Below are 25,027 nucleotides of genomic sequence, written 5' to 3'. Positions count from 1 at the left end.
CTGCGAGTAAATTCGCAGTCTATTCCAGTATCTAAGGGTTGGAAATGAAGCCTTTAAAACTTGTTTCTAGTAAAAAGGTCTTTAATTAAATTTAACTTTCTAAGGGACCATAAAAGCGTCAAAATACCTAAGTGGTGAAGGGATAATGTTAATCATGGTTGTAGAAAATTGGTTCATCAGACGATAGCCCCTCCATGAAAACATGCAAAAGGGCAATTTAGCCCCATACAGGGAGGTCCTTAGCCACTTAGATGAATACAAACTAAGAATCAAGTAACATATTTCATAACAAGAAATACATTGTAAAAAAGATACACGGCATTTATTGTGGTTGGTGTTGATGAAAGATCAAAAGTTATATCAATGAGATCAAAGATAGCGAATGCATTTTTCTGCACAGTTCATAGCTGCATCATCAAATGCAAATCAATTCCTGGGGTGTTGCACCAGATTTCATAGCTTATTTCGTATTATTAAATATTATTAATCATATATCTATAGAAAGATAATAAGCAAACACAAGAACAATACAAATAAATGAAAACATATAAGTCAACCAGCCACACACAAATCATCTGTACATATTCGAAATATTTATATGCGTGTTCTTCAAAAAGACCGACCTGTTTTAGTGGATTGTCCGGCATTGTTATTCGATTTGATTGTTAATAGTATCCTTAATCATCACGCCCATGATTAATTAATTGGTCTATATGGTGGAATTTTTCTTATTAAATTAATCAAAACTGGTACTTATCAATCATGGATTGTTCAAAACACATAAAGAATCTATGACTGATATACTATAATAATATCGCAGGTGAACTTGAAGGTTATTCTATTAGAAATATCTTAAATGAAGATATTCTGTGATTTAATTATGGTATGTCAATCATGGATAACGATCTTCATTGAACCACAATACAATCTATCTGCAGTGAACCAATTGCCAAGTGAAAAGAGTTTACTGCATACAAATGGAAGGTTACCAAGAGTTGCTAATTTGTTCCTCAATAAATCTACCTCTTCCTGCTATAGAGATTGAGCTGTCGTAGTGGACATGGTGTCTGCCTAGTGACAGGGAGTTCATGGGTTCGATCTCCACTGTGGGAGATTTCTTTACATCATTCCCTAAGACACCAAGAACTGGTTCTGCTCTGAAGACGGACTTATTTCAATAAGCCTTAGGCTTTCAATGCAATCGAGCTAAAATAAATAGCTTTCAAACTAACTGTACCTGAACCAGACTGGCCTGTACTCCAGTCTCTGAGATTCCCGCTGTTTCCTGCGCTCTCTCTGCAGGCCCTCAATACGAGACTTCTCTTTCTCTGCCTCTGGAATGCATCCTTCCTCCAGTAACCTGAAACAGGTGAACATTTGAGACTTGTTCTGAGAAAACTGAGCTTAATGCATATGTGAAAAAAAATGTCCCAGATTAGCCTGTGAAGTCTGCCCAGGCTTATCACATAATGTACTTTTCGGTTCAATGGAATTTTTTTTGTTTAAATGATGTTTCTCCTTAACGGAATTTCAAGTTTAGGTGGAAAGTGTCATCCCTGATTAGCCTGTATGGACTGCACAGGCTATCTTGGGATGACACATTACGCACATGCATAAAGCTTAGTTTTTTTTCCAGAATCAGGCTTATTTGATTAGATTAGTTTGGCTTTTTGTTCATGGTCTTATTGGGCTGTTTCAACGAACATCAGTCAAATCATGGCCGTATACAGTTAATAGTATGCTCAAACTTTTCCTGAATTAACACTTTTCCTCTCAAAAGCAAAGTGAAAATGGCTATGTGTAAACAGCATAAAACCAGAACAGCCTGCAAGTAACTCGCAGTCTGTTCAGGTTTTATGCTGTTTGCTGCACATCAGCATCTTAGGGTTGGGAATGAAGCCTTAAAAAGTTTGATCTGGTAAGAAATGTCTTAAATTAAAGGTAACTTTCTCAGGGACTACAAATGTGTGAAAAACGTATGTATGTGGTAAAGGGTTAACTGCTTTACCCGTACTGTGTGCACAAATATTTGTCAGTAAGCGAAAAATGCCCTACTCGACTTAGAGGCTAGTGGAGAATAGCCCTTGAAAGAATATTACAGTATTATTGGTTTCAGTGCAATAAATAGGGAATACTCAATGACCCTGGTGTTCCAGTTCATGGCAGAATTAGAGTCCCAGCATACGAATCTTATCATTAACAATTAAGAGTCATTCACCTCTGGTCCGGCCTGAAGCGGGAATCTGTATGAGGTAGAAACGACTCCTCGTCCGGTAGAATTTCGTTGAGCTCCATAGCAAACCGGGAGAAACCATAGTAAAGCTCATAATCTTCAGGCATCGTCCCTTTAACATGTAAGCATAAGCTTCAGGCATCGTATCTTTAACATGTAAGCATAAGCTTCAGGCATCGTATCTTTAACATGTAAGCATAAGCTTCAGGCATCGTATCTTTAACATGTAAGCATAAGCTTCAGGCATCGTATCTTTAACATGTAAACATAAGCTTCAGGCATCGTATCTTAAACATGTAAACATAAGCTTCAGGTATCGTATCTTTAACATGTAAACATAAGCTTCAGGTATCGTATCTTTAACATGTAAACATAAGCTTCAGGTATCGTAATGTTTGAAGAAATAAATATGCCTGTATCATAGGCAACACATTATCCATACTGTCTCCAGGCTTCTCCAAAACAGAACCTCCAAATCAAACAATTTTGAATGCATGAATTAAATATTGACCAGGTATCTTTAAAAATAAAATGAACAAGAGTTCTCTAAAAAATAATTCAAGCAATCTTGAGTGTATGATTAACATATTAAACCTGGCCAATTAAGAGAAGAAAATAAGAAAAAGCACAGAGAAAATAACAACAACAGAGATGATACTAGAAACAATGTTTGCTTTTAAAACAATATCCAAGTCTATCAAACTTGAATTCAAACACATACTTTACATAATTATAAAACCAGGCCAATTTGAGAATAAAAATGCCAAGAGCAAATAACCCTTTCCCCAATAAGAAGCAAAGTTAAAATGGCTTTTGCACCAGCAGAAAACCAGAACAGCCTGCAAGTTTAACCCTGTTTGCTGCTCGTCAGTAACTAAGGGTTGGAAATGAAGCTTTTAAAACTTGAATTTAGTAAGAAAGGTATTTAATTGAGTGTAACTTTCTAAAGGACTAAAAATGCGTGAAAATACGTATCTAAGTTCTAAAGGAGTAGATACGTATCTAAGTGGTAAAGGGTTAAATACATATCTAAGTGGTAAAGGGTTAAATACGTATCTAAGTGGTAAAGGGTTAAATACTTATCTAAGTGGTAAAGGGTTAAATACCTATCTAAGTGGTAAAGGGTTAAATACGTATCTAAGTGGTAAAGGGTTAAGCTGCTAACCTGGTCTCCATATGCAACGAGCAGAGGGGGCGTGTCCACAGTACAGAGCCTCGTTCCAGCGCCCGAACAGGTTGTGTACCACCTTGCCCTCGCCATTCTCTATCGTACCATACACCTCATGGCGCTTGTCTGACTGGTAGTAGTGGCTCGCCTATAAAGCACAAGCTATTTAACCCTTTCCCACTCAGAAGCAAAGTGAAAATTGCTTTTGCAAACAGCATAAAACCAGAACAGCCTGCGAGTAACTCGCAGTCTGTTCAGGTTTTATGCTGTTTGCTGATCATTTGTATCTTATTATTGGAAATGAAGCCTTTAAAGTTTGAAACTAGTAAGAAAGGTTTTTTATTAAATTTAACTTTCTGAGAGACTACAAATGCGTAAAAATACCTATCTCAGTGGTAAAGGTTTATTTGTGCCTTGTTCTGTAATGGGAAAACTGGGCTAAATGCTTGTGTGTAAAGTGTTTAAGTGACATCTCAGATTAGCCTGTGCAGTCCACACAGGCTAATCAGGGACAACAATATGGGCTTTGATGGTATTTTTTTATTACAGTCTCTCTCGGCTAAGCGGAAAATCTAGCTCCAGCGGAAAGTGTCCAAAAGAGAGCAGAGGATTAAAGAAATTAGACACAACTAACTGCCATATATCAGCCTTCTCCGTATTTCAAAGTGCAGGCCTCTCAATCTGTTGTATTCATGCCTGACACAGCGTTATGTATGAGACATTTTTTAATCATTTTTAATTGTACTGCACAATTTTTCATAACATAATTATACTTTCAAAAGTCTATTCTTTTTAACAAACTACACAAAATATACCAAATTGCCATGGAATTACTGTCATTCTACTTCCAAATCTTACCATACACATATAATACTGTGAAACCATTATTAATCGTCAGGCATTAATTTTCCTGTATATCGTCAATCGACCAATTGACGAATTCAAGATCCTAACGAACAATTATGTCCCATAATTGAACAACTTAAGACTAAATTACCAAAGGCATGAGGCACTTAAATCCAACGTAATCCATGCATACATACTCCGTCTGTTTCGTAATCAAGATAAATCCGTATTTGACACAAAAGGGAGTAGATTACACAGTGTACTTAACTGACACGTGACATTGCTCTAAAATGAGAGTGCAGTACAGCTGTATCGACTGCGTTGACTTCGTTTAGGTAGAATTGTAATGATTAGCGCTAATTGTTAACAACTTTATTACCCATTGTGTGTATTGTGTTTTTCAGTGTTGTTGCAGAAGATTATACAGCCTCCACGCAGCAGATTAGATCCGTATCAAAGACAAACAAATTTAAAATATGATGATGTATATACTTATATACATTCTTCGCATTGATTACAAATGAATACAGAACATTTTGATTTGTGTTTGGTTGTTTGCGTTTAACTACAATACAGGTGTAAAAATAGCTTGTGCTTCGTTTTATGAGATTTCGATCTTTTTAATCATTTACAGCTTTTATAAGTTTTATGATACATGTTTCAAATCATTGTTACTTGTAGCAATTGAAAACGTAACAGGTAAAGAGAAATCAGCAATCATGATGATTAGTTCCATCCAAACGTAGGGAAATTGTTTTCAGAAATTCACTTTTATTTTAGCGCGATTTTCAGGAAATCCCCAGAAAGCACGTTTTTCGAATTTCTGAGTATGACGCAATAAAACATTGCCTTGTATCCTATTGCATTCAATCAAATTTAAACTCACCCGTCCATTGGTTGTTACAATTAAATCTGAACTGTGCCCTATGAAACCGCTGTCCCATAATGCACTGTTAAGTTTACACTTCCAAAAATCATTGTACTTAAAGTGATTAAATATTTACGATGCAAAACTCTTGAAACTTTATTGAAAACTGACAAATAGTTTGCTTACACTAATTTTAACCAATAATCTTCACACCTTCTCTAATTTGTGCAGATAAAGGTAAGATTGTTATTAGTTTGGCCATGATAATAAATGAATAAGACCAATTGGCAACTGGCTTCACTGTTTTAAACCCGGGTTTCAAACACTTGTTAACGGTTGTTCGGTCACACTAATCCGCTAATCATAATAATGATACACTAATGGGGGCAAATTACTGATCACCTGATAACAAAAGACTAGTATATTGAAATGTGACAAACAGGCCCAACCTTCTGCAAGTGACTTTCAAATGTCCTCCCTCTTTCTCCACTACGGACATGTTTGACAAACAAATCGGATATTGACTGAAGCATTTTTATTTTTTTTCAAAGTAAGGAATTGGTGAATTTATGTGCTGACGAAAAACGTCATTTTTGTACAAATGATGAAATTTTGTGCTGGTGAAAAAAAATGGTTTCACAGTAATTATTAAAAAGATTATTTCTTCACAAAGTTAAATTAGAGGGGGAGTTCTCTTACTTTAAAGAAATTAAAAGCCTATACTCGGGGAGGCTGTGTTATTTCTGCTGTGAAAATGCCCCATTTTCCAGAACGATTCCAAGTATCTTTACAATAAGACATTACCCCAGAATGTTGGAGAACCTACATAGCCCTGACCTTGTTTGAGGTTAAATAATAGTAGAAAGGTATTTGATGTAATGAATTATATAAAGAGGCTTACAAGAAATTCACTGGAATGAATAATGGGAAACAAACATTACAATACAGTCGGGATTGCTTTATTTGTTAAAGGGTCAACTAATTTGAGGATTGTTGCAATATTAATTCAAAATAAATAACAAAAGACAGTAAATTCAGTTAAAACAAGAGCTGTGTTCGTGAAACATAATGCCCCCTACTGCGCCGCTTTGAAGCCATACATTTGACCTTTGACATTGAAGGATGACCTTGACATTTCACCTTTCAAAATGGGCTGCTCCATGAGATACCCATGCATGCCAAATATCAAGTTGCTATCTTCAATATTGCAGAATTTGACCTTTGACCTTAACCTTTGACCTTGAAGGATTACCTTGACCTTTCACCACTCAAAATGTGCAGCTTTATGAAATATGCAAATTTAGTTGCTATCTTTAATATAATTGCAAAATTTGAACTTTGTCCTTGACCTTGAAGGATGACCTTGACCTTCACCTTTCATCACTCAAAATGTGCAGCTCTAATAGATGCACATGCATGCCAAATATCAAGTTGCTATCTTAAATATTGAAAAAGTTATGGAAAATGTTTAAGTTTTCGGACGAACAGATGCCATTTATTTGACATTTGTCCTTGAAGGATTACCTTGACCTTCACCTTTCACCATTCAAAATGTTCAGCTTCATGAGATACACATGCATGTCAAATATCAAGTTGCTATCTTCAATATTGCAAAATTTGGCCATTGACCTTGACCTTGAAGGATGACCTTGACCTTCACCTTTCACCACTCAAAAAGTGCAGCTCCATGAGATGCACGTGCATGCCAAATATCAAGTTGCTATCTTCAATTTTGAAAAAGTTATGGCAAATGTTTAAGTTTTCGAACGGACAGACGCCATATATTTGACATTTGACCTTGAAGGATGACCTTGACCTTCACCTTTCACCACTCAAAATGTGCAGCTCCGTGAGATGCACATGCATGCCAAATATCAAGTTGCTATCTTCAATATTGAACAAGTTATGGCCATTAAAGTTTTCGGACAGACTGACATACTGACAGATAGTTCAACTGCTATATGCCACCCTACCGGGGGCATAAAAATAACAACCCTGACCTTGGTGAAGGTCAATTTGCAGACAATTTTCCCGTTGGTGATGGTCATCTCCCCAAACTGATCCACCCAGCGCTGACCTCCCAGAATGTTGTGAACACATGTGGTGACCTTGTTCCAGCGGTAGTGATCCTTAGACCTGCAACATAGCAACAACCAATCAGAACAAACGGATTGGATAATATGACTGCAACATAGCAACCAATCAAAACAGTCGGATTACATCATGCCAGCCCCCAGGATGTTGTGACCTTGTTCGATCGGTAGTCATACTTGAACCTGCAACAATTTAGACACCAGTAAATAGTAAAATCTAATTAATTAAGCATGAAGGACATGCTATATGCCTCGCATTTCAAAATGTTGGGACATAAAACAGTTAAAATCAGTTAACCTGTTTTATCCTAGTTTGAAATAGCCAATTGGCTGTTGTAACCATTAGGTTGACAAAAAGAAGACACAGCAATGTCTTGCAAAATTATGAAGATTGTACTTACTTTGGCAAGGTTACATTCACAATGCCTATTGGTTGGATCTCCATTGATTTACCCCAGAATTTGGACTTGATCTGCACATCTGTAACAATGAAGCATGTGTAACTTCCCTCCATACTTAACCCTTTACGCCATAAGAAGCAAAGTGAAAATGGCTTTTGCAACCAGCATATAACCAGAACAGCCTGTGAGTATACTGATTGCTGCTCATCGGTAACTAAGGGTTGGAATTGAAACCTTTAAAACTTGAATTTAGTAAGAAAAGTACATGTATTTAATTAAATGTAACTTTCTAAGGAACTACAAATGCGTCAAAATACATATCTTAAAGAAAACGGGTTAAGCAAACAGTCAATATAAAAAAGAAAATACGGCTTAGACTAGAAAAAAAAGTTACAGGAAAACTTACACATTACACAAAATGTCAGGAGAGATATGACTTCTCTTCATCCCAAAGTGTATTATGGGATTTAACACGGTTAAAGGCATGCAAAACATGAATCAGGAGCATTGGCCTTAACTGCTTTATTCAGCAGTGTTGAAATGAAGTCAAGTTCATCCAAATCATTGGTATTTTAGATCAGACACAAAATGTTACTTTAAGAATGTTTTCAAGGTTTTAATAAAGGCTTACAAGAACAAGAGATGTGTTTGTCAGAATTACAATGCCCCCTACTGCGCTGCTTTGATTTATTTATTTTTGTTTTTGATTATATCCCTTTACAAAATATTACTTCCCTTGTAAAAATGATCTGTACCTGCCAAATGATAAATAGAAATTATCTCCCTTTAAAGCTTGTTACTTCCCTTGGATTTGTTTTTTTGACCTTTGACCTTGAAGGATGACCTTGACCTTCACCTTTCACCATTCAAAATGTTCAGCTCCATGAGATACACATGCATGCCAAATATCAAGTTACTATCTTCAATATTGCAAAAGTTATGGCCAATGTTAAAGTTTTCGGAGGGACGGACTGACAGTTCAAATGGTATAAGCCACGCTACCAGGGGCATAAAAACATCCATGCCCCCCAACTCCCTGAAGTTCATGCTTTTTGAACTTGGCCAAAACATCATTAGAACAAATGTTCTGAGCTAGGTTCAAGAAGAGTTGTCATATAATGTGACTTCTACGAAGTTCACAATGTTTCACTATAGACATATAGAGAAATCTGCCTCACCCAATGGCCGTCATATTTACCAACTGGGGTACATTAAATGCACAGCACTAGTGGTTCAAACCAGTTTGGCGGTGTCAAAGAATAGTGAAGTTTATTCAATGCTGTGTTATTTTGTTAACCCTTTCCCACTCAGAGGCAAAGTGAAATGGCTATGTGCAAACAGTATAAAACCAGAACAGCCTGTTCAGGTTTTATGCTGTATACTGCTCATAAGTATCTAAGGGTTGGAAATCTAGCAAGAAAGGTCTTTATTAAAATTTAACTTTCTAAGGGACTACAAACGCGTCAAAATACGTATCTACAGTCCACTCTCGTTATCTCGACATCGGATATCTCGATATTCTTGATATGTCGAAGTAAGCTCAATGTCCCATTTTTTTTCCTTCTTTATCTATATAAATAAACATCGCTTATCTTGATTTTCGTTAAGTCGAATAATTCGATATGTCGATATAAAATTGTGTCCCTAGTCCCGATTTTACATGTATTTACTGTGGTTTATCTCGAAATGCGAATAACTGTCCCAGTGTCGGCAAAAGGTGAGACATTTTTTCTTTGATACTTCGCCGTCCCGCTTCGCCCGGCTGCTCCCGATACTGTGCGGTAGGAAATTGATCCGTTAATTGCATCAATGATCACACGTATGTAATGTCGTTAGCCATTAACACTTGAGTAAGGCCTGTCACTTTAACATCAATTAACTGCAATTAATACACAGCCTGCCGAAAGGCTGAAAGACTAATTGTTTTAACAAACAACATTCCAAAATGCATTGAGTTATATTTTTATGTTTATAAACCGTCGCAAATTTACAGAATGCTGTTCTATCATTGAAACAACAGTAATTGTCATGGGTAACTTGAAAGAATATGATTTACGCATGTTCAGATGGAAAACCCTCGTTTTGATTGGACGTCAGTTGCATCATAAATTTAAATAGCAATATTACATGATGTTTACTCGACAGTTTAGAAAAATTATAACCGCATGTGTTCATGCAATACTGTAATACTTAAAACGTCATTTTAAGCATTTAAATAGCAAAATTAATCGTGCCTCGTAAAAACGCGTATATATCAGGTAGAGAGTATTATGCCACACGGTGACGGCTTTAGTTAGACCACTTAGCAGGTATTTAGATGTTAAAAACAAGGTAAATTTTCGTCTCATTTTTTTCTTTGAAAACGCCTAATTGGATATCTCGAACTCTCGTTATCTCGACATTTTTTCTTGTTCCCGCCGACTTCGAGATAACGAGAGTGGACTGTATATGGTTAAGGTTTAATGTATGCACGTGCTGGTGTAAAAGTCTATACCTTGCCATAGAGTGAAGTTCTTGGACTCACAGTAGCAGGCTGATATTGGCGGATGGTGGCTCACCTAACAAATCAATTTTCAAAGTTATATTAACAAAACTGCAAACAAATGGTTTTAACTATATGTTAAACAAGAGCATCGCATGGCGGGTGCTAACACTTGGCTGTGGGTGAAGTTTTGAATAAATGAAAGCTTGTCACATTGACCTTGACCTTTGAACTAATGACCCAAAAATGGGTGTGGCATGTAGAACTCATCAAGGTGCAGCTACATATGAAGTTTCAAAGTTGTAGGTGGAAGCACTTTGAATTTAGAGCCAATGTAAAGGTGTTAGCATGATGCGGACCGTGGACGGCAGACGCCGGACGACGAGCTGGCTATGACAATACCTTGGCTTTTCTCCGAAAACAGCCCAGCTAATAAAAAATGCAAACACTCAATTCAATTCCATCTAAAACTTTTTTTTAAATACTCTTAATAATTGTACTTCTTTTATATGAAAGAACTTTACTGATATTTAAGTTATGACCGATAACATGTACTTCTTAAGCATGGTATTACAGAGTAAATTATGGGTATTATTAACAAATGCCATTTATACATTTTGTATAAAAAAAACAACAAATTTGTATTATTTTGTGGAAGCATACAGAAAATACAAACAAATTACAAACATACCATGTGTTGCTATTTTTTTTTATCTATTGGCATTACATAATCCCTTGTCTACTCAAATCGATTTTTTCTTTGTTAATCCATGACCACCATTAAAAAAAAATATTTAAAAAAAATTACTGATTAGATTTTATTTCTAAACTGAATTTCATAAATTATAACATCAGCATGTAAAATGGGTGTGACTCTTTGGAAACTCTTCCTATGAGGTAAAATAAAAAAAACTCTTCCATCTTACAGATTTTCTCAAAACTTTTTTAACTAGATACAGTAAAGTAAAAAAAATATTTGTTGAGCATTTTTGGCACTGAAAAGAACGTAATCATCTGAAAGAAGGAAAAACTCCCGCCATTCCCAAATATGTTCCTAAGTCAAGTGGAAAAGACATGCACTGCACAAGGGGTTAGCTTTTATAGATTGTTTGTGTCTTATATAAATGTTGGTACAACAAGCATACTAACATAAATATAAACAAGAGCACCGCATAATGGGTGCCACACTCGGCTGCGGGTGCAGCTTTGAATAAATGAAAGCTTGTCAGATTATTTTTTTTAAGAGGTCACAGTGACCTTAACATTTGACCTAGTGACCCAAAAATGGGTGTGGCATGTAGAACTCATCAAGGTGCAGCTACATATGAAGTTTCTTAGTTGTAGGTGGAAGCACTTTGATTTTAGAGCCAATGTACAAAACCTTGACAAAATGTTAAGGTTTTAGCACGTTGTGGACGACACGACACAACGAGCTGGCTATGACAATACCTCGGGTTTTCTCAGAAAACAGCCGAGTTAAAAACAAACATTTAGGCCAAGAGCTTCCCACGTAATTTAGAAATTTAGGCACAAGGGTACCCTTGATCTTAGCTTAAAGGAAACAAACCCAACTATATCTCTTGTTCAGAACTGAACCTCCAGCCCATATCCTCTTGTATACTTTTGTAGGTTACCTGTTCAGAGATGAACTTCCAGCCCCTATCCTCCCGTATACTCTCGTAGGTTTCTCCCAGCAGGGGGTTGAAAGGTTTATGGCCCACACGGTAACATGAGCTGGCATAGCTGCTCACAGCAAAGGCTGCCACATACATCTGTAGTGTAAATGTAACAAGATGCTCGTATAAGCCCAAATAAGTTTTTTTAGTTAACACTATTCATTTAAGCTTGATTGCATCGAAAGCCTATGGCTAAAAAAAAGCATATTTGAGACCATTTCCTGGGAAGAACCAGTACTAAAAGTCTTTTTGGAAGATTAAAAGAACACTTAGGATCGAGTCCATGACCTCCCAGGCACTAGGATGAAACCATATCCACTTCACTTCTGCAACATTTCATGCCCAAATAAAACTGCAACAATCAAAGCTAAATTTGAGACCTTTCTTACCCAAATCAAGTAAAGCTGTCATTTCCAACCCTTAGATACTGATGAGCAGCAAACAGCATAAAACCTGAACAGACTGCAAGTCACTCGCAGACTGTTCTGGTTTCATGCTGGTTGCATATAGCCATTTTCAACTTTGCTTCTGACGGGGAAGAGGTGAATGGCAACACTCAAAGATCAAAACACATAGTGAGTTTACTGGTTCACACCAAAATATTGTACTCCATTTGCTGGTTAATCACTAATAATATATATTGGTTCCAACCACTATGTCTTCTTTGTTGAAATAGTTTTAACACTTATTAAAATACCATATGATGAAATTTATTCAAACAATAACCAAATAATTGTAATGATGCAAGAACCATTGAGACTTGGTTTGTTCGACAAGAATACATACAGACATAAATAAACGCAATTGATAGAGCACAAGACTGTTAATTCAAGGTCAGTGATTTCAATATTTGGCAGGGCAAATTAAATATTTACCAAACAAGTGGCAAAAACAAGTCCATAAAGTATAAGATTACAGCTTGGGTCGACTTAGATAAAGCTTAAGCTTAAAAGACTCACCTCCGTTAATTGACTGAAATTTCATTCAATTAATCTAGCTAGTTTTGATGAATACTATTTGATACCACAAGTCTATATATGATGCAGGTTGTAAATAAATGTTGAAAGGGCATAAATGTGGTAAATTTAGCATTTAATAATACAATTTACACAAGTTCAACTTCATCACATAAACACGAAAAACATGGAAGTTTAACATTAGTATACTGACAAGTTGAAGGAGTACTTTATCTGACAAAATCGTGTCTACAGACAAAATGACGTCCATGGTAAAACCAGTACACTCCACTCTACTATATTGTGAGTGAGGGTTGTGGGTGGTTCTGGAGGGTAGTATCTATCTCAAAAAAATGTTCATGTACCTATCATTCCATGGAAGGAATGGTCACAAAGGTTCGTCTTGTCCAGTATAGCCATTGTGGGTGGTGGTGTTTAGGGGATAGGTAGGTATGTTAAGCCAACACACTTGTTCATGTTTGTACCAATCCACACTATCCAAAGGGATAATAACAAACATTGGCATTATCCAGTGAAGCAATTAAGAATGATTGGGTGGGCCTGGATTTTTATATTTGAGGGGATTTCGGAATGGCAGGGTGGGTGGAGCACATAACAAGAGCACCGCATAACGGGTGCCACACTCGGCTGCAAAAGCTTGTCAGATTTTATTTTTTTTAGAAGTCACAGTGACCTTGACCTCTGACCTAGTGACCCAAAAATGGGTGTGGCATGTAGAACTCATCAAGGTACACCTACATGTGAAGTTTCGAAGTTGTAGGTGAAAGCACTTTGATTTTAGAGCCAATGTTAAGGTTTTAGCACGACGCCGGCAGACGACACGACACGACGAGCTTGCAATGACAACAGCTCGGGTTTTCTTCGAAAACAGCCTCGCTAAAAACCAACACATGTGTTCATGTATGTACCATTCTATCAAAGGAATCATAAAATGTTCATGTATGCACCATTCTATAGAAGGGGTCATCACAGGTTCACGTACATACCATTCTATCAAAGGGATCATCACATTTTCATGTACGTACATTTCTATTGAAGGGATCATCAAATGTTTCATGTACGTACATTTCTAGCAAAACAATCATCACAAAAGTCATGTTCATGTACTTACCATTCTATCAAAGGGATCATAACACAGGTTAGCCTTATCCAGCAGATATACCTACCATTCTATCGAAGGGATCATCACACAGGTTAGCCTTATCAAGCAGATATACATACCATTCTATCAAAGGGATCATCACACAGGTTAGCCTTATCCAGCAGATATACGTATCATTCTGTCAAAGGGATCATCACACAGGTTAGCCTTATCCAGCAGATATACGTACCATTCTATCAAAGGGATCATCACACAGGTTAGCCTTATCCAGCAGATATACATACCATTCTATCAAAGGGATCATCACACGTTAGCCTTATCCAGCAGATATACGTATCATTCTATCAAAGGGATCATCACACAGGTTAGCCTTATCCAGCAGATATACGTACCATTCTATCGTAGGTCTCATCACACAGGTTAGCCTTATCCAGCAGATATACGTACCATTCTATCAAAGGGATCTTCACACAGGTTAGCCTTATTAAGCAGATATACGTACCATTCTATCAAAGGGATCATCACACAGGTTAGCCATATCAAGCAGATATACGTACCATTCTATCAAAGGGATCATCACACAGGTTAGCCTTATCCAGCAGATATACGTACCATTCTATCGAAGGGATCATCACACAGGTTAGCCTTATCCAGCAGATATACGTACCATTCTATCAAAGGGATCATCACACAGGTTAGCCTTATCCAGCAGATATACGTAATATCTATCAAAGGGATCATCACATGTTTACGTACGTACCATTCTATCGAAGGGATCATAACACAGGCTAGCCTTATCCAGCAGGTATATGTACCATTCTATCAAAGGGATCATAACACAGGTTAGCCTTATCCAGCAGATATACGTACCATTCAATCGAAGGGATCATCACACAGGTTGGCCTTATCCAGCAGATATACATACCATTCTATCAAAGGGATCATAACACAGGTTAGCCTTATCCAGCAGATATACGTACCATTCAATCGAAGGGATCATCACACAGGTTGGCCTTATCCAGCAGATATACGTACCATTCTATCAAAGGGATCATCACACAGGTAAGCCTTATTCAGCAGATATACGTACCATTCTATCAAAGGGATCATAACACAGGTAAGCCTTATCAAGCAGATATACGTACCATTCTATCAAAGGGATCTTCACACCGGTTAGCCTTATCCAGCAGATATACGTACCATTCTATCGAAGGGATCATCACACAGGTTAGCCTTATCAAGCAGATATACGTACCATTCTATCAAAGGGATCATAACACAGGTAAGCCTTATCAAGCAGATATACGTACCATTCTATCAAAGGGATCTTCACACCGGTTAGCCTTATCCAGCAGATATACGTACCATTCTATCAAAGGGATCATCACACAGGTTAGCCTTATCAAGCAGATATACGTACCATTCTATCGAAGGGATCATCACACGTTAGCCTTATCCAGCACATATACGTACCATTCTATCGAAGGTCTCATCACACAGGTTAGCCTTATCCAGCAGATATAAGTACCATTCTATCGAAGGTCTCATCACACAGGTTAGCCTTATCCAGCAGATATACGTACCATTCTATCAAAGGGATCTTCACACAGGTTAGCCTTATCAAGCAGATATACGTACCATTCTATCAAAGGGATCATCCCACAGGTTAGCCTTATCCAGCAGATATACCTACCATTCTATCAAAGGGATCATCACACAGGTTAGCCTTATCCAGCAGATATACGTACCATTCTATCGAAGGGATCATCACACAGGTTAGCCTTATCCAGAAGATATACGTACCATTCTATCGAAGGGATCATCACACAGGTTAGCCTTATCCAGCAGATATACATACCATTCTATCAAAGGGATCATCACACAGGTTAGCCTTATCAAGCAGATATACGTACCATTCTATCGAAGGGATCATCACACAGGTTGGCCTTATCCAGCAGATATACATACCATTCTATCGAAGGTCTCATCACACAGGTTAGCCCTATCCAGAAGATATACGTACCATTCTATCGAAGGGATCACCACACAGGTTAGCCTTATCCAGCAGATATACGTACCATTCTATCGAAGGGATCATCACACGTTAGCCTTATCAAGCAGATATACGTACCATTCTATCAAAGGGATCATCACACAGGTTAGCCTTATTCAGCAGATATACGTACCATTCTATCGAAGGGATCATCACACAGGTTAGCCTTATCAAGCAGATATACGTACCATTCTATCAAAGGGATCATCACACAGGTTAGCCTTATTCAGCAGATATACGTACCATTCTATAGAAGGGATCTTCACACAGGTTAGCCTTATCCAGCAGATATACGTACCATTCTATCGAAGGGATCTTCACACAGGTTAGCCTTATCCAGCAGATATACATACCATTCTATCGAAGGGATCATCACACAAGTTAACCTTATCAAGCAGATATACGTACCATTCTATCAAAGGGATATTCACACAGGTTAGCCTTATCCAGCAGATATACGTACCATTCTATCGAAGGGATAATCACACAGGTTAGCCTTATCCAGCAGATATACGTACCATTCTATCAAAGGGATCTTCACACAGGTTAGCCTTATCTAGCATATATATACGTACCATTCTATCAAAGGGATCATCACACAGGTTAGCCTTATCCAGCAGATATACATACTATTCTATCAAAGGGATCTTCACACAGGTAAGCCTTATCCTACAGATATACGTACCATTCTATCGAAGGGATCTTCACACCGGTTAGCCTTATCCAGCAGATATACGTACCATTCTGTCAAAGGGATCTTCACACAGGTTAGCCTTATCCAGCAGATATACGTACCATTCTATCAAAGGGATCATCACACAGGTTAGCCTTATCCAGCAGATATAAATACCATTCTATCAAAGGGATCTTCACACAGGTTAGCCTTATCCAGCAGATATACGTATCATTCTATCAAAGGGATCATCACACAGGTTAGCCTTATCCAGCAGATATACGTACCATTCTATCAAAGGGATCTTCACACAGGTTAGCCTTATCCAGCAGATCACTGTATTCCAGCTCCTCACATAGTCTCTGAAGGAAATAATTTTGTATTACATTTGAGTCTCGCTCTTCGAAAAGGGAGCTTAAAGCATGTGCGTAAAGTGTCATCCCAGTCAGCACAAGCTAATCAGGGTCAACACTTTCTGCCTAAACTTGATTTTTGTCATGTATTCTTCTTTTAAACAAGAGGGCCTGAAAGGCCCAAAGTGACTCACCTGAGATAAGATAGTATTGGGACAAATCTTCGGACTAAGTTTCACGAAGATTGGAAAATAAATGCGGCCTCTAGAGTGTTAACAAGGTTTTACTACAGCCATATAAGGGAAAATGCCCCGCCCCCTGGCGGCCATGTTTTTCAACCAACCGGCATCATTTTCGAACTTGTCCAAGATATTATTGGGATAGCAATGTTTTTCAACCAACTGGCATCATTTTTTAACTCGTCCAAGATATTATTGGGATGAATCTTCTGATCAATTTTCATCAAGATCGGACAGTAAATGTGGCCTCTAGAGTGTTAGCCAGATTTTATTATAGCAATATAAGGAAAAAATGCCCAGCCCCTTGGAAGCCATTTTTTTTCAAGCAAACATAATTATTTTCGAACTCATCCAAGATATCATTGAGACCAATCTTCTGACCAAATTTCATGAAGATAGGACAATAAATGTGGCCTCTAGAGTGTTAACAAGGTTTTACTATAGCCATATATAGCCATATAAGGAAAAATGCCCCGCCCCTGGTGGCCATGGTTTTAAAGCAACCAAAACCATTTTCGAACTCATCCAAGATATCATTGGGACAAATCTTCTGACCAAGTTTCATGATGATCGGAAAATAAATGTGACCTCTAGAGTGTTAACAAGGTTTTACTATAGCCATATAAGGAAAATAGCCCCGCCCCCGTGGTGGCCATATTTTTCAACCAACCGGCATCATTTTTGAACTCGTCCAAGATATTATTGGGATGATTCTTCTGACCGAGTTTCATGAAGATCGGACTATAAATGTGGCCTCTAGAGTGTAAACAAGATTTTACTATAGCCTTATATAGCCATACAAAAGCCGTATAAGGAAAAATGCCCCGCCCCTTGGCGGCCATGTTTTTCAAGCAAACGTAACCATTTTTGAACTCATCCAAGATATCATTAAGACAAATCTTCTGACCATATTTCAACAAGAATGGACAATAAATGTGGCATCTAGAGTGTAAACAAGGTTTTACTATAGCCATATAAGGAAATAACCAGTTTTTTTCCTTCGGAAAACCTGGTTAAAAATTTCCCGCCCCCTGGCAGCCATGTTTTTCAACCAACCGGCATCATTTTCAAACTCGTCCAAGATATTATTGGGATGAATCTTCTGACTAAGTTTCATGAAGTTTGGACAATAAGTGTGGCCTCTGGAGTGTTAACAAGATTTTACTATAGCCATATATAGCCATATAAGGAAAAATGTCCCGCCCAGTGGCAGCCATGTTTTTCAAGCAAAGGTTACCAATTTTTAACTCATCTTAGATATCAGTGGGGCAAATCTTCTGAGCAAGTTTCATGAAGATCGGAAAATAAATGTGGCCTCTAGAGTGTTAAGGTTTGACTAAAGCCATATTAGGAAAAATGCCCCACTCCTGGCGGTCATGTTTTTCAACCAACCTGCATCATTTTCGGACTTGTTCGTGATATTATTGGGATCAATTTTCTGACCAAGTTTCATGAAGATCAGACAATAAATGTGGCGTCTAGAGTGTTAACAAGATTTTACTATAGCCTTATATAGCCATATAAGGAAAAATGCCCCGCCCCTTGGCAGCCACGTTTTTCGTAACCATTTTCGAACTCATCAAAGATATCATTGAAACCAATCTTTTGACCAAATTTCATAAAGATTGGACAATAAATGTGGCCTCTAGAGAGTTAACAAGGCAAATGTTGACGCCGCACAACGGACGACGGACAAAAAGCGATCACAAAAGCTCACCGTGAGCACGTTGTGCTCAGGTGAGCTAACAAAAAATACAATAAAAGCAGAAAGAGTTAACCATAATAAGCCTGTGCAAACTGCAAAGGCTAAGAGGGGAGGAAACTTTACGTGCATGCATTAAGCCCCTTTTTTTCAAAGCGCATCTCATATAAATGCAATATAATGTATTTTTTGTTTTAAAAGTGTAACCAACAACAAGTCACTGATTTTCTTTTTCATCAGGATAATCTAAAGCTGCCATTTTCATGCAAAAGAAGTGTGCAAACATTCAATAAAAGAATAATAAAACCAGAATAAATTGAAAATTATAAGTAAATTTAACAACACAAGTCTATCAATGAAATAAGTGACTTTAGTGCCAGGATATCGAATCAAACAAGTCAAATCAATTGAAATTAGGTTAAAACAAGCAAATTCGTTGAATTGATATCCCCCGCTAATATGCTTCTGGACACAAAAGTGTTATATTTGACACTCAAAAAAGCATTTTTACACGGTACAAAGGGCCATAACTCTGTTATTAACAGATGGTGTACAATGCCATTTGGCGTGCATCATCCTCTTATCCATATACATACTCATACCAAGATTCAATGAAATCCGCCAAAACACTTCCAAGATATGGCTCCGGACGGACGGAAAGACGGACGGACAGACAGACGGACAACGCCAAAACAATATATCTCCGCCTATGGCGGGGGATAATAATGGACCAGTTCATTAAACTAAAGTTAGCTCTGGCTTTCTCTATGTCTAAAGTTGTATGTCCAAGAATTTGAAGACAATTTATTGGATCCTGCCATCATTTGCTATTATTTGCAACTGAAATTTTACCGCTGTTGACTTTTGTTTCGATGTCAACGCTTAACTTTGCAGAAAAAAAAGCCACTAATAATTTCTATTGTTAACTTAATAATTGATACTTTTTTTTTCACGTAATAACTTTAAAATAATGTTGTTTCTTTAAATTAAAAACAAGATGTGTTTGTGAAACACTATGTCCCCGTATATGACGTTTGACCTTGGAGGATGACCTTGACCTTGACCCTTCACCACTCAAAATGTACAGCTCCATGAGATACACATGCATGTCAAATATAAAATTGCTAGCTTCAATATTACAGAAGTGACATTACATGAGCAATTTTGACCCATATATTTGACCTTGAAGGATGACCTTGACCTTTCACCACTCAAAATGTGCAGCTCCATGAGATACACATGCATGCCAAATATCAAGTTGCTATCGTCAATATTGCAAAAGTACTCATCAAATGAGCGATTTTGGCCACATATATTTGACCTCTGACCTTGAAGGATGACCTTGACCTTAACCTTTCACCACTCAAAATGTGCAGCTCCATGAGATACACATGCATGCCAAATATCAAGTTGCTATCTTGAATATTGAAATATTGCAAAAGTGTACATTAAATGAGCGATTTTGACCCAAATATTTGACCTTTAACCTTGGAGGATGACCTTGACCTTGACCCTTCACCACTCAAAATGTGCAGCTCCATGAGCATGCCAAATATCAAGTTGCTATCTTGAATATTGAAATATTGCAAAAGTGTACATTAAATGAGCGATTTTGACCCATATATTTGACCTTTGGCCTTGAAGGATGACCTTGACCATGACCTTTTATCACTCAAAATGTGCAGCTCCATGAGATACATATGCACGCCAAATATCAAGTTGCTATCTTCAATATTGCAAAAGTTATTGCAAATGTTAAAGTTGGCGCAAACCAACCAACAGACCAACCAACAGACCAACAGACAAGGCAAAAACAATATGTCACCCACTACTATAGTGGGGGACATAATTATCATTTAATACAAAGTCATACTACTGATGATTTTTATTTTTTTTAATTTTTCAATACAAATGAAGTCACATATTAACCCTTTCCTGCTTAGAAACAAAGTGAAAATGGCTATATGCAAACAGAATAAAACCGAAACAGCCTGCAAATACATGTATGCTGTTTACTGCTCACCCGTATCTTAGGGTTGGAAATGAAGCCTCCAAAACTTAAATTTATTACAATTAGCCTTAGGCTTTCCAATCCAGCTTAAATGAATATGTTTAACCCTTTACCACTTAGATACGTATTTTCCATGTGTAGGCCCTTAGAAAGATACATTCAATTAAATACCTTTCTTACTTAATTCAATTTTTAAAAAGCTTCATTTCCAACCCTAAGAAACTTATGAGCAACAAACAGCATAAAACCTGCAGGGCTTACTCTGCCATTCACCAAATTAGCCAATGGCTACAAATTGACCAATTTGGCTAAAGAAAATTCTATTTGGCTACAAGTTTTTCTTCATTAAAACTTAAAAATAGTAAAAAATAGCAGAATTTTGCCATAAATAGGCAAATTTGGCTAAAGAAACTTTTGATCCAGGGGAAGCACTGACCTGAACAGACTGGGAGTCACTCACAGGCTGTTCTGGTTTTATGCTGTTTGCATATATCCATTTTCACTTTGCTTCTGAGTGGGAAAGGGTTAAACTCAACTTACCTGCAGCATACTCAGGGGCTCGTTCAGTGTGACGGGCATAGATATCTTGGTGAGGTCCTTGCCGATGTTCCTGAACAGCAGATTCCACAGGGACACGTCTCCCTTGTCTGACTTGGGAACCGGCAACTTAGACCGGCGCCCGGTCTGGAACGACAAGATGCGGTCCTCTGAAGCTGCAAAACAAGGAGAACTTCAGGCATCGTCCCTTTAACATGTAAACATAAGCTTCAGGCATCGTCCCTTTAACATGTTAACATAATCTTCAGGCATGATCCCTTTAACATATGAACATAACTTCAGGCATCGTCCCTTTAACATATGAACATAACTTCAGGCATCGTCCCTTTAATATGTAAACATAAGCTTCAGGCATCGTCCCTTTGACATATGAACATAACTTCAGGCATCGTCCCTTTAACATGTAAACATAAGCTTCAGGCATCGTCCCTTTAACATGTAAACATAAGCTTCAGGCATCGTCCCTTTAACATGTGATTGATTAATGATTACAATTTTATGTTTTATACACATATTATCAAAATAAATTATTTAAGTGTTAATATAACAAGCTATGATACTTTTGAAATTCAATTGACACTAAAAAAGTTTAATGTAATAACGAGTCATACTCCCAAAATGGGGAGAAAAGGCCATGTGTGGGTAAAAATCTATCACCATTCAATAAGAGTTGAATAATATGGGTGGACTAGGAATCCATACCAACTGTGTCAGTATTAGAAATCCATAACAACTGTGTCAGTATCCAGAGGTCAAAAATTCACTGATTTCAGCCTTGCTCAGAGAAAACTAGGCCTGGTGCAATTGCCTAAACTGTGATCAAAGATTAGCCAGTGCAGTCGGCACATACCAATAAGGGACTACATTTTCTGCTTTTAATAAAAATTTCTGTTTGATGAAAGTCTTTTTAAAACAAACAAGATGTGTTTGTGAAACACAATGTTTCCCTATATGACGTTTGACCTTGAAGGATGACCTTGACCTTGTGAAGGATGACCTTGACCTTTCACCACTGAAAATGTGCAGCTCCATGAGATACACATGCATGCCAAATATCAAGTTGCTATCTTCAATATTGCAAAAGTATTCATAAAATAAGTGATTTGGGCAGCATATATTTGACCTCTGACCTTGAAGGATGACCTTGACCTTTCACCACTCAAAATGTGCAGCTCCATGAGATGCACATGCATGCCAAATATCAAGTTGCTATCTTCAATATTGCAAAAGTATTTATAAAATAAGCGATTTGGGCCACATATATTTGACCTCTGACCTTGAAGGATGACCTTGACCTTTCACCACTCAAAATGTGCAACTCCATGAGATACACATGCATGCCAAATATCAAGTTGCTATCTTCAATATTGCAAAATTATTCATGAAATGAGCGATTTTGGCCACATATATTTGACCTCTGACCTTGAAGGATGACCTTGACCTTGAACTTTCACCACTCAAAATGTGCAGCTTCATGAGATACACATGAATGTCAACTATGAAGTTGCTATCTTTATTATAGCAAAAGTTATTGCAAAATGTTAAAGTTGGCGCAAACAGACCAACAAACAGACCAACAGACAGACCAACAGACCAACAGACAGGGCAAAAACAATATGTCCCCCACTACTATAGTGGGGGACATAAAAACCAGTTAAGGTGAATTACACAGGCTAATCTGGGACGACAATTTATGCACTTGCATAAAGCCCAGTTGTCCCTGTGTTCCACTCTTAAATTTAACAAGAGCACCGCTTTGAAAGTGCAAACCGCTCATCTATTTTTCATTTTAAAGGTGTAGGGACCTATCTCAATTTCAATCACAAAGGAGGGAGGGGTGGAGTGGAGAGGGGTGTATAGTGTGGGGGTGTGGTCATTTATTACATTATCTTCCAAAAATGCAAAAAAAATGCAAAAAAAAAAACTTTTTTTTTTGGGGGGGTGGGTGGTTCTTGGGTGGGATGGTTGGACGGTATTTCAAAGATAAAATAATAAAAACAAGGGACAAAATTGTCACAAAACCAGGTTTTCATTGTGAAAAAAAATCTGATAAAGGGAGAAAACTCAAACTGAACTTTTGAAATGAACAAACAAAATTAACCCCCTTTGTAAGTTTGTCTATTTTCAGTCGTGGCGACCTTGACATTGGAGATATCAACGTAATTATTTCGCGCGACACACCGTCCCATGATGGTGAACAAATGTGCCAAATGATTTTAAAATCTCACAATGAATGACATAGTTATGGCCAGGACAAGCTCATTTATGGCCATTTTTGACCTTTGAACTCAAAGTGTGACCTTGACCTTGGAGATATCGACGTAATTATTTCGCGCGACACACCGTCCAATGATGGTGAACAAATGTGCCAAATGATTTTAAAATCTGACCATGAACGACATAGTTATGGCCCGGACAAGCTTGTTCCGCCCGCCCGCCAGCCCGCCAGCCAGCCCGCCAGCCAGCCAGCCCGCAAGCCCGCCCGCATTCGCCAATCTAATAACCAGTTTTTTCCTTCGGAAAACCTGGTTAAAAACCTGGTTTATAAATATTTGTGTTTTTTAACCATGTTTGAAAAAACCAAGAGATGTGTTAGTCAGAAACACAATGCCCCCTATTGCGCCTCTGAAAAAATGTTTTTTGTTTTTTTTGTTTACCTTTGACCTTGAAAGATGACTTGACCTTGAACTTCAACCACTCAAAATGTGCAGCTTTATGAGAACGCGGCTATGAAATATTATTTTTTTGACCTTTTACCTTGAAGGATGACCTTGACCTTGAAGGATGACCTTGGCCTTGAACTTCCACCACTGAACATGTGCAGCTTCATGATAATGCCACTTTGAAATTATTTATTTTTACCTTTGACCTTGAAGGATGACCTTGACCTTGAAGAATGACCTTGGCCTTGAACTTCCACAACTCAAAATGTGCAGCTCTATGAGAACGCCGCTTTGATTTTTTTTTATCTTTGACCTTAAAGGATGACCTGGACCTTAAAGGATGACCTTGACCTTGAGCTTCCACCACTCCAAATGTGCAGCTTCATGAGAACGCCGCTTTGAATTTTTTAAATTTTTATTTGACCTTGAAGGATGACCTTGACCTTTATGCTCCACCACTCAAATTGTGCAGCTTCATGATAACACCGCTTTATTTTTATTTTACCTTTGACCTTGAAGGATGACCTTGACCTTGAAGGATGACCTTGACCTTGAAATTTCACTATTAAAAATGTGTAGCTTCATCATAATACCGCTTTGAAATTATTTTGTTTGACCTTTGACCTTGAAGGATGACCTTGACCTTGAAGAATGACGTTGACCTTGAACTTCCACCACTCAAAATGTGCAGCTTCATGAGAACGCCGCTTTGAAATAGTTTTATTCTTTTTTTACCTTGAAGGATGACCTTGACCTTTAACTTCTACCACTCAAAATGTCTAGCTTTATGATAACGCTGCTTTGAATTATTTATTTTTACCTTTGACCTTGAAGGATGACCTTGACATTGAAGGATGACCTTGACCTTGAACTTCCACCACTCAAAATGTGTAGCTTCATGATAACGCCGCTTTGATAAAAAAAAATTC

The 25,027-nt window shown here is 37.6% G+C and overlaps 1 protein-coding gene across 9 annotated transcripts in view; it reads right to left on the bottom strand.

Moving 5' to 3' along the window:
• LOC127848381 (oxysterol-binding protein-related protein 3-like) overlaps positions 1-25,027 on the bottom strand; it is a 108,530-nt gene that overhangs the window by 5,881 nt on the left and 77,622 nt on the right. For all 9 annotated transcript variants that reach the window (XR_008034472.1, XR_008034474.1, XR_008034476.1 and 6 more), the window contains 9 exons: positions 21,418-21,590; positions 16,860-16,934; positions 11,726-11,863; positions 10,104-10,167; positions 7,610-7,688; positions 7,116-7,251; positions 3,399-3,549; positions 2,219-2,345; positions 1,238-1,360 (listed from right to left, as the gene is read on the bottom strand). Coding sequence is in view for 4 of the 9 variants with exons in the window: in XM_052380811.1 (XP_052236771.1) it covers positions 1,238-1,360; positions 2,219-2,345; positions 3,399-3,549; positions 7,116-7,251; positions 7,610-7,688; positions 10,104-10,167; positions 11,726-11,863; positions 16,860-16,934; positions 21,418-21,590 (1,066 nt within the window). In the remaining 5 variants the exon portion in view is untranslated. The remainder of the gene's footprint in view (positions 1-1,237; positions 1,361-2,218; positions 2,346-3,398; positions 3,550-7,115; positions 7,252-7,609; positions 7,689-10,103; positions 10,168-11,725; positions 11,864-16,859; positions 16,935-21,417; positions 21,591-25,027) is intronic.

Source organism: Dreissena polymorpha, chromosome 10 (genome assembly GCF_020536995.1).
Source record: "Dreissena polymorpha isolate Duluth1 chromosome 10, UMN_Dpol_1.0, whole genome shotgun sequence".
NCBI classification, from domain to species: Eukaryota; Metazoa; Mollusca; class Bivalvia; order Myida; family Dreissenidae; genus Dreissena; species Dreissena polymorpha.
Note: the sequence above shows the minus strand (reverse complement) of the source record. Positions and strands in the feature narration are given on the sequence as shown.